Below are 11,099 nucleotides of genomic sequence, written 5' to 3' on the forward strand. Positions count from 1 at the left end.
CTGTAAGCATGTATCGTTTACACGTACCACACGACAGTTAAGATTGCAGAAAACTCTGGCAGACCAGGACCGGTCTTCAACTTCCAATTCGGGCTCATTAAATCGCAACAGTCCTAGAGTTTCTGTCAAACCTATGCAGCACATTCAGTTGCAGCGGACCATCATAAATGGTAAACTTTGCTCAGTTAAGTTGAGTCACCAGCTGATGGCCTCTAGGAAAATTTTGAGCAGCCAGAGGCGTAGTGCATTTTGTCTAGATAGCAATGTTACGCAATACCTCGAACAACGTACCAAACTGAAACATGATGCGGCCTGGTACAGCACACTTATTTGAGACAGACCATGATAAGCGATAGATTCAACTTGGTTTAGCTTAATCTCCACGTTTTTATTGGCTTAAATGCATCCCATTGTGACTACAGGTGATGCACAATCAAAATTGACGCCCACTACTGAAGAATAATTGCGTTTGATAAAATCTGATAAACGAGGAATCAAATGCTTTTGAAGAGGTGTAACATATACTTGGAAAGTGCTGCTTTCAGGGTTTTGTGAAAATTCTTCGATAGCTCACGACCAATCTTTTGCCATTTCTTTGTTGGGGCTCATCAGATAGCCGTGGTCTTTGAGTTTCCCTTTCATCCGTGCACTCGTTTGCACACTAATCTGGTTTTAGCTGGAGAATTGACTGTAATCCATCCGAATCTTCCGTTTATGGTTTTCTTCAACTGAGTGGACAAGTGCCAACTTATGTTTGCATTGTGATATTCGAGATATCGCAGTACATTTTCTTAGAAGAAGCTGCGCGTATTCAATTTATCCTAAGCAATAAAATCAGTTACACAGTGATAGAACGATCTGAGGGGACAAGAGCTTTTTTCTTGCGAATTTAAGCACCCTAATGAAAACGCTTTATTGTATACTAAAGTACCCTATTTGGACAAAGTTACACCCATGAATCGTGTCAGCTAATCAGAACGCCGCACCATGACGAGCGTCTCTGTACCTACCAATCGGAATTCTTGTTCTTCTCTTTCAGAAAAAATGGCTCCTTTTCATCCAAACAATGTATATGTAAGAGACTTTGTCGCAACCAATTCTGTTTCAGATGGACCATCACTTGCATGGCCATGGGAAAAGATATTCTCATCCACCACGCCTGGGAGATTCGATTGGCACACCGGCTAGAGTACCACCTTCTGCGACAACTTCGCAACAGCCATCTTCGCGCCTGTTTCAAATCGCGTTACAAGCCACTGTAGCCAATGCTGATGCAGCTCGTGCAGAGAGTGAAGAGCTGAAAACCAATCTTGAAAAGAAGAAGCCTTCACAGGGGACGCAAGCGCACCGATCAGTACATCTGACTCCTCAACAGTGGCAATTGTTGACCGACTACCATGAACACGATTTGTTTATACGAACTCGTAGCTGGGGATTCTGTCTGGCAATTTTTGGAGTCGGAGTAGCCGTCTTCGGAATGGGAAGTCCGGCCTGGAAATGGATTGGTGATAGTGAGTGTGTCCAATCATTATGACATCACACGAGCAATGATGGAGGGAAATTGCAGCTAATATCCATGCAGAGATCGAGAAACCGAAATAATTTGTGTTTGGTTAATTGCTTCAGCACGGGTTCATTCGAACACCGGCGAACGAGCGCATATACAATGGGGATTTCGTTCCACTGAAAAACAGTAAAAAGCATATTAAAATCGTATTTGTAGTACGCGATAGTTGATCTAATCGCAGAAGTCGTGATTGGGCTTTCTCAGGACTCTGCGGACAGAATCCTTAACAATATGGGATAAGTAGATAACATCGTTCTCCTCTCCAAAGAGCAGGAATAGGTGATTTTGGACGGACACACTCAAGCCCTCCTTCCCGTTGCTGTGCGCTTCGTACCCGCAATTTTGAGGTTATGCTCCAGGAAGTGCGGCCACTCAACACGTCACAATCCACTTAAACTAACTCGAAGTTGTAAAGCCCTGAAAGTTGTAAAAGATCCGATTTTGTCAAGGTCGTCGTCGCAATTGCCAACTTGAGACACATACGGCAGCAAGACTGCGTTTCCCTCATTCTCGGTAAATGTGTGTATCAGTACTGGCTGCTTTGTTGTATGGCTTTTAGACGTGAACGCTTGAGGCAGCGGAACTGAGATGCTTCCAGGTCTTCGATCATCATTCTCTCAGAACCATGTCTGATGTACGCTGGTGTTGGTCAGTCCACAACCAGACAACTAGATGACGTGTACGTGGTTGTGCGTCTGGATCCCCATTGAAGAATGTGTCCAGTACCATAAGGTGAGGTGTTTAGTTCAAGTGCTGCGCATGTTGAACCATCGTTTTCTGGAGAGAGTGTCGTTCTCCGTGCCCGATTAATAGTGACGCTAGCCGAAAGGTTATCATCCTTTGAACTAGTAGATGGGTGTGAAAAGAGACTATAAAAAGTCTCCGCATTGTCGGTGAGGCAGGTCTCCAGAATGGAGTCCACGATATCCTCTCTCTTCGTGGTTGGAGACGCTGAAAGATATGGCTACCAATCAATGTCACTGGTTTTCCTGTTGTTATTCACCGTTCAGAATATCTGGATGAGTGTCTGCAGATGTGAGCGCTTCGAAACAGTTGTGGTAGGCTTGTATTCAAACCGTTCCGCACTCACCTTTCTTCACGATAAGGCAGTATGACATCAGCCTTGAACACTTATTCTGTGCTGTCATTGGCGAGGTAGATATACTCCATGTAGGCGAAACTCCGATCATTACCGGTCCACACCTAGTTGCTAGAGTGCGGTTAGATTTCGAAACTCAACCACATGTCTCTATAGCGGCTCATCAGTTAGGCCTGGAGGGACTCGATATGTGGCACACTGATCAGTGTTCCCATTCATGACCAAGCGTAGGGTGAGCAGCTTGTTCGGTTGATACTGGATATTATCTGGAGTTTTCGGATGTTTTTTTTACCAGTGCCTTTGCCAAATTTATCGCCTGCATTTCAATCCCATTTGGTCTATTTAGAGAACGAGAACGCCGCGTTTTTTAGTCTCACTAGATGACATTGTCTATATTCAACATGAGCTAAGCGAAGGTCGCTACAAGTTGGCGGTCCCGGTGTGATCGAGGAGCATGGTGACTAGAATGTTGGGAATCCGCTTTTGAGCATCACTCAAAATTTTGTATGCACAAGATAGAGGCGAGCGTCCACTCAGGTCTACAGAAATGAACCGTACTTATCCGTTCTTACTTAAGTCTTTTCAGTAGCGCAAACCTAAGGACAAAAGTGTTCTCTGTTATTGATGTTATTCCACCGCATACTTCACCGTCTACTTCATCTCATTTACTCTAGTAAAGAAGCCATACGAAATGGGGTTGTGGGCGATGTGCTACCCAAATTCCAGCTGTATCCCGTTGGTATATCATTTGAAAGATGACTGGAGTGAGTTTGGGCGTTTTAGCACACAGATGCGTCTTTCCAAGTTATCTCATAAGTGTTCACAAATTTAGCAAAATTTCCAAAGCATTTCTTATGCTACTGAAGTTCCATTTCCTTTTTGGGACAAAAGGCAGCTTTGTTTAACACACTTTCAGAATTATTTGCAACAAATTTCCACTCAATAAAACTCTTCAATTCACTTCAATAGTTTCAGAGCGATGCTAAATAGGGAAAGCCGGCAGCATTCTGCTTAATCTTCACGCATTGCTTCAGTGCTTTCATTTTTATACAAATTAATGACTTCCAACAAATTTTGCAATACATTTTGGTAACCACTCAAAATTTAGGAATCCCAAATTTTCCATATTACACATAAAGCACATGAGATATTTTCAACCAGTTGAAGAATGTTTGAAACCGATTGAGAAGTTGCCGTTTCAAAAAAGCATGGTAAACAGTCAGTAGTTTTCTAACTGGGCAACGTTTCGCCTTTGACGTAAATGCTCCATCAAGCCAAGTGAGCAGGTCACCTAGTTGGACAGGTTTTACGGCAGACGGAGAACCAGTCAGAGAGACCTATTCAGATCAGTGCTTAATGACAATTAAAAGGTCTTGTCGGTTCCTGTGGTTGCCTGATACTTACGGTTGATGGGTTGGGAGAACTTCGTGTTATTTTTTATTGGTTCCTTAATCTTCCCACTTAAGATGCATCAATTGATTATCCAGTTTGGGTACAGGTGGCAGATTTTATTGTCCTGTGAGGGCTTGTAAGCCCTAGGATAATTTGGTTGGGAGGAATGGTGATTGAGAGTAAGTGCGCTTGAGATCTATGCAACTGTTGATGACTCCTCCTTCTGATAACCGCCTGCACCGTATGTCTTCTCGACTGATGTAAAACCGTTCTTCACACGCTTGACAGTTTTGCGCATTCCGTTCTGGCGTTTTTACACCTCCAAGGTCATCAGTCTTTGTGTTGTGGATCGTAGTCCCCGCCTCAAGACAGCAACGTCTTCTAAATATATTTAGGATGCTGTGTCTATTGCATTTTCCGCCATTCCTTAGTCTTTTAGCAACGCACGATATTGATCTGCGTTCGGCAACAGCTTGTATATTGTTTTCCCTTGTTTTTCGACTCCGACGTGTTCTCCGGTGGTCTGTACTGGATATACTAGGTGTTATTAAATTAGGGACCAAGATGAGTGACACATTGATGGCGATTTCACTCGCAATGGCTCAGCGGTCAAGGCACCAATTTATGGACCGGGAGGTCAATGGTTTGAACCCAACGTCAGCCTCTCGACTCGTCCTGTCTAGGCTTTGCAACTTTGTAGTATCTCAGCCGTCGTCGCACTCCGTACAGTGGGTATGGCAGCTAGGCACCGAAAAAGTGTTACACCTGAACAATGGTTTATCTATATTTTTGATAGTTTTAGCGCCGGTTTGAAACAAATTTCCAGGGATCTGTAGATCCAGAGTGATTTGAGGAACCGAGGGAATCGAGAAGAATTCAATAGACAGATTGAGTTTGACTCTATAAAACTTTTATTGCAAGAAAAATAAGCTGAACTTTTTTTATTGAACCCCGACATACATGTGAAAATCCGAGCAGGCGAACGAAAGAAAAAACATATTTGGTTCCATTGCCTAGTTTGAAATTTATTCTAATGCCCCGAGTTCCGGACGTGGAACCTTCGGCAAGGGAAAGCGAACAAAACAAAATATGTTCTTCTCTATGCACTTAAAGAACTCAAAGTGGAGGATCTCCAACCAAAACTAGATTATCAACAGGAAGTTCAAGTCTTTTTGTCAGGAAAGATATATGATTCTCAGTGTCATTTTCATGTAATTGGGGAAGACTGCATCAAGTGTCTCCTGGGTTCTGAGTGGATCGCTTGTGACCTTGGTTGTCTCGTTTAAAGGACATGGCGTTGTCTTTCTAAACTTGTTGAGTCTTTATTCTTTTGGCTCTCAGTACAACAGCAAAGGAAAGATGGCTCGGTGGTTGGAGCACGGAACCACGGAAGCTCCGTGGTTCGAGGCCGGCTTCGGTATCTCGACTTCTCCTGTATAGACTTGGGCAACATGGGATTATCCCAGCAGTCATGCTTACTTCAAGTAGCATGGCAAATAGGTACCAAAAGGGTGTTACAGCTAAACGTTTTTTCCCACACAAGAGCTGATACTGTTGGCATTGCGTGAACATAGCACTCCTCCTGGCGGATGCACAAATTCCACACCCTCCGAAAAGGCACTTTTATCGAGAGTACTCTCTCTTGAGGGCATAATAATTTCATTCGTATACGAGAAGCATTTTGCTACGCAAATATAGACAGAAAATGCGTTGAAGTTTTCCACTCACAAATTGTTGTATTGCGCGGTGGCCGAGCTATTGGGTTACGCCTGCGCTGAACCTGCCAGACTACGCGATAGGAAGAAGACAGAGAACTGTGGACACGGCTGTATTGCCAGGACAAAACATACAGAGCTTCTGCGTAAATATATAGGATGACTAAACGGCCAAATATGGTCGTTCACTCGTTCGCCAATGGTGGTGTTCCGGTCGTGAACACTCTCAGGCCCACAACACTGGTCATCTGTTGCTAAGCCGTTTGATGAGAGCCGTGTTTCGTGGATGCCGCCAACTCACCTACTTTCCGGACGTGTCGAACCGATGATGGCCTTGGGGATGCGTCACTCTCTGCGCATGTGCTTTTTCTTCTGTCTGGGCGCGCCCTGACACAAATGTGACTAAAACACGGTACGTTTACAGTTACACATCAGAGCTGACGATGAAATAGCCCACTTCTGGATAGAACACGGGTAATGGAGAAAGCTCCTACACAATGAAAAACAGTTTTTTTTAAACAACTAACGAATACGTATGCTGCTCGGAAGGGGTCTTGCTGTAACTTTCTACGATGGTTGGTCTCTCCGAAAAGGAGGATCTGTCAAAGTGATTTTCTTCAGTTCAAGCTTGATGGGGGATGTCATCGTCCACGGTGTTTCAAGTTCTACCGAAGAGGGCATTGCAATAGCTGTGGTAATGACCCCAGATAACCAGTTAGCGTGCGATATGAGGGGAGGATTATCCCGTAAGAACTGATACCAGTTAGTAAAATACACGCATAAATGCAGGTAATTGTGGACCAACCTGAGCTAGTAATACTATTTTCCATGTTCCGTATCGTCTGAAAACAAGAGGAAATCATTCCTGAACACTGCACTGTTCTACTGAAGACATCTGACATACAAGCGTTCATCTATGCCTGGGTTCGCGTCAGCCTGGTAGCTTGAGGAGATACTGGTGCAGCTACAATGATGCCATCAGCGGTTAACCTTTAATCCATCCCAACGATGGAAGGTGGAATTAGTTTACGATGTCGGTGAACGGGAAACATATGTCAGTGTTGAACAACCTGTTGCCGTAGCATTTGCAGTTCGGCCCAAACACCCTAATTTAAGGAATTCAATATACATTTTCAAAAGAAGGACCTAACATTTCCTAGAACTCCCTGTTCAAAATTGCAAAAGGAATGCTGATGTCTTAATATATATTAAATACAAACTGAGAGCGCAAGAGCCAACTAGATCTTGGGACCTTGTGAACAGGCTTGTGAGCGTTTGTACACATTTTCGGTTCTTTCTATTTTGACTGGTATGATTAATATAATGAGTAAAAACTGAAAGCTTTCATTCACACAGGTGGGCGAAAACACAGTTATATCAATACCTGTAAACAAATTAAGGGTAATTTAAATTCACTTGGTTCGAGAGAACTTTGAACAAAAGAAATTTTTATCTGGATTTAATAACCTTCAAAATACCTCGCTTTTCAGCCCCCCCCCCCAGGACTGTGTCTTCAGACGGACATTTTTGAAGCGTCTGTAATCTCATCAGAGAAGACAACAGAAGTTAAACTTTTTTCCAATTAGTTTGTTAGAAACACCGTTTTGCGCCACCTTGCTCTTCCACATCTTGTGTCTTTTTCTGGAGATGCCAATGTTTCCGTGAGCCCCAAGCTTTTTGGTCTCCTTTTTTTATAGAGATGCACACATCCGTCATTTGTTTCCTCGGATGCGGCTGTCTTTTTGGCTTTCTTGGAATCGGTTTGGCTGTGACCGGGGCCTGCCGCAGTGCCTTAATCATCCGAATGTACTATTATCATTCGGCCGGGGAATGCTTTCTTGTGTCTGGTAAGTTTTCTGCTAACTATCGTGTAGTTCAGCTCTTTTGATGAACTATTGTTGATGTCCGTGAGTAGTATGAAACGGCCGCCTGTTTACAGCGCACTGCACAACGAAAGAACAAGTTCATCTGAAACATCCTATTGTATTGTTTGTTATCTTTTCAGGTATTGCTACCGGTGGGTCACTCATTCTGTATCCGTTCACGGCCAGCAATTGTATTCGGAATCTCGTCGAGCATGGGGTTATTGAATGGACCCAACTGGAAGCCTTGGAGCGGATACCTAAGAGATTCGCCTACAACTACTACTTAAATTGGTGTGCCTCTTGCTTCTTTTTAGCCTCATTTGTGTGTATGAACCTGGATATTTTAATCCAATCATGTGTTCGACCAAAGCCGTGTCTTTCGGCTACCTGGTACCATTTCAGACAATGTTGGATTCGATTCAGGACTGGTCGTTCGAAAGAGACCCAGATAACACCGGCTAATTCACCACGTTCAGTCAATTGTTCTACGCATACAAACCACTCAAATTCAGTAACCCTATCCTCCAATAATATCGATAGCAACCCTAAGAATTTTGATACTCTGCTGAATACGATCAGGACCGACGATGGTATCATTGGACGGATCGGCACAGATGCAAATGAGGACAGGCAGTCAAGAAGTTGTGATCATTTCGTTTGGAAATCCAAAGACGAGGAAGCGTATCTGGAAGAGACGGACGATGGGGAATGGATCTAGTTGATAAGTAGGTGTGAACACCATCGCCTTATTAGGGCTTTCAACTTGGACTTTCTTGGTTAACATCCGTACTGGCTTTTCATAAAACAATTATTTTGAATCTCACTGGTTTTTATGGAAACATTCGGCGAAGCCTCGGAAAGAGCATTTTATAAAAAGGGACTAGCAACAGCGAAAATTATAGATGCATGCGTGTAGGTTTTGTTAGGCATTCGAATCTAGAAATGGATACAAAACCAATACACCTACGTGAATGAGTGACATATACAGGTGTTCCGGGTAAACACCACAAACTATACAGCATGAAACGAATCCTAACGGCAGGGAGGGATATGAAGCCACTTATTGTACCGCTGCGAATGAAGTTAATTCCCATAATCCAGATAAGAGAACCATCAAATACAGGTCAGTCTGAAAGGTTAGTAGGAAACCCAATCAATAGAAAGGTGAATAACTGCAAACATGTAAAATATTCCCATTTGCGTACTACTTTGGCTTTGATTAGAGGTTCAGTGGAATGCAGCTGATTGTCCTCTTCAGTTGCACGTGTTGCACAGAAAGTCCTTTTTTCAGTTGTAAACGGGGGAGATTCAACTGGATTCAGTTGAGCCACAATTAAAATCAAATTACTGTGCAACTGAGTGCAGTTAGTTTGTTTTGTGAGATGTGGAAAGTTCTGCACATGGGCGGCGCGATGTGATTTTAAGTTGTAGCAAACAACAGAAATTTGTTACCTGACGCACCATGTGTTGCTCCCTCAGAGCCGTTACATACAGTAGAGGATAGATCGCGACGCATACACTCATTTGTATATCAACTTGGTTTTGACAAGATACTCACCTGGAACCCAGCTGAATCTCTCGTTTACGATGTTCTTAAGCATCTGGATGCGCAGTAACAGGTTACCCCATGTTTTAGTTGGTACGATATTGGAGATATCGCAATATGTTGTGGAATCTTCAGTAGTGTATTGCGCCTGTACAAAGAGACTGTTCAAAGCACCATTCAAACCACGCCTTTTTCTAGTAGGCTCAATAGATGATTTCCAACAGAACGAAAACGTTCTAGTTTGTTTGTCGGGGTGACGGAACACACTGTCCCCCAAGACACTGTTGTTGTATACTTTGTGGTAAAAGAAAGGTGGAATACCAACTTTCACATATCTGTAATCACGGTGGTACTTGGAGAGCATTACTGAGCATAAGCTGCCATGTTTCATTATCTACCATGACCTCACTATTTAAGGAGCGACCACATTGGCAAAAAGGGCTATGGTTCAAACCCAAATTATGCATCCGCAATCATCCTCCCTAGACTTTAGCAACAAAACAGTATCTTAGCAATTTTCAGCCATTCGGATGGTATTTTGATACCGGAAGAATATTGCTGCTGAATGACTGCTTGATTTTGCACATCTGTCATCACGAATGTTCACAGCTTATGGCGTGCCCGCAAGCAAAAGCTCTGAAGCCTCTATAATCACGTTTATCTTGCTACTTACACACGTGGAACAATCTGTCTTCATTCAAATGTTTCCGATATACAAATCGCACGTATCTCACCCTGGAAAATTCAATTACGAAGCTCATATCCAAGCAGGTTGACAAAGGTGTCCATCAGTGTGCAGTTGCATTTGGCTGAGCAGTATTCTCACGTCGGTTGACTAGGTGTCAATCAGTGCCAACCTGCCCACGCTGTCACACGGCGTTTGACGGGATGCTTCAGCATAGCACGTACTGAAAAACCGTAAACCCTAGCGTAACAAAAGCTCTATTCGTACTAATAGATAGCCAGTAACAATGGCAAAAGGTATGCAGAGTTCCATAGCAAAGTATGGACCGAAAGCGATACAGTGTCTATTGTATAGGGAACGAAAAGTCGGCTAATCGCCACACAACTGCGAATGCAGGGCAGGGCTGTTAATAACACGTTAATACCTTCCGATTTGGATATGATCAGACGATTGAACAGACGGGTGAAGATGTGGTTGAAGCTGGAGTAATCCGACAGCTGAATGTGAGGAAGTCAATATGTCCTCTCAGATCTATCGTACATAAGCAGTAGCCACTGCCGAAATCCAAGACTCATTTTAGGCTTTTAACTGTTTGGATTGGATCATCTGCCATATATTAAGCTGAGCATTCGTGGGCCCATTTTATGCTGAAGAGGCGAGAATCACTCTCCAGTTGTTTTATTCGTATTGATAATCATCAGGAGTGGACACCTCAAAAAATCAGAGTTTCGAACCCGCGTTTTTTCGGCTAGAGTTTGAACGCTCAAATCTTCGGTCTCGATAGGCTGATCAGCAGTGCAATTAGCTCTCAATTAAAGCTTACAAATCACATTTCATCCTTCAGTTACTGAAACTACATCACATGGTCACATGTTGACTGGCTTCTCGGTGACGAACATTCAAATGGATGTTTCACGCAGCTTGAGAAATTATTCTCTCTCTGAGCCCGAATCGATTGACGGTAATTAGAAGAGATTTGGCAATTTGCAATTAATATTTCATTTTATCAGTTAACTAACTATTCTGAAAAGTCGAAAAGCATTGTACGCCTATTCATCTTTATTGGGAATCATCAACTGCGTATTGCACGAAACTGACCTTTACCAAANACAATGGCAAAAGGTATGCAGAGTTCCATGGCAAAGTATGGACCGAAAGCGATGCAGTGTCTATTGTATGGGGACCGAAAAGTCGGCTAATCGCCATACAACTGGGAATGCAGGGCAGGGC

General features: G+C 43.3%; 1 protein-coding gene across 1 annotated transcript in view; it reads left to right on the top strand.

Moving 5' to 3' along the window:
• The window catches only part of T265_06181 (hypothetical protein), a gene marked incomplete at both ends in the record, with an annotated part of 89,155 nt that extends 80,799 nt beyond the window's left edge, over positions 1-8,356 (top strand). Inside the window, 3 exons of the mRNA XM_009171382.1 lie at positions 1,109-1,511; positions 7,471-7,620; positions 7,779-8,356. Coding sequence (XP_009169646.1) covers positions 1,109-1,511; positions 7,471-7,620; positions 7,779-8,356 — 1,131 coding nt within the window. The remainder of the gene's footprint in view (positions 1-1,108; positions 1,512-7,470; positions 7,621-7,778) is intronic.
• Positions 8,357-11,099: the final 2,743 nt, after the last annotated feature.

This window comes from Opisthorchis viverrini (genome assembly GCF_000715545.1).
Source record: "Opisthorchis viverrini unplaced genomic scaffold opera_v5_124, whole genome shotgun sequence".
Taxonomy (NCBI): domain Eukaryota; kingdom Metazoa; phylum Platyhelminthes; class Trematoda; order Opisthorchiida; family Opisthorchiidae; genus Opisthorchis; species Opisthorchis viverrini.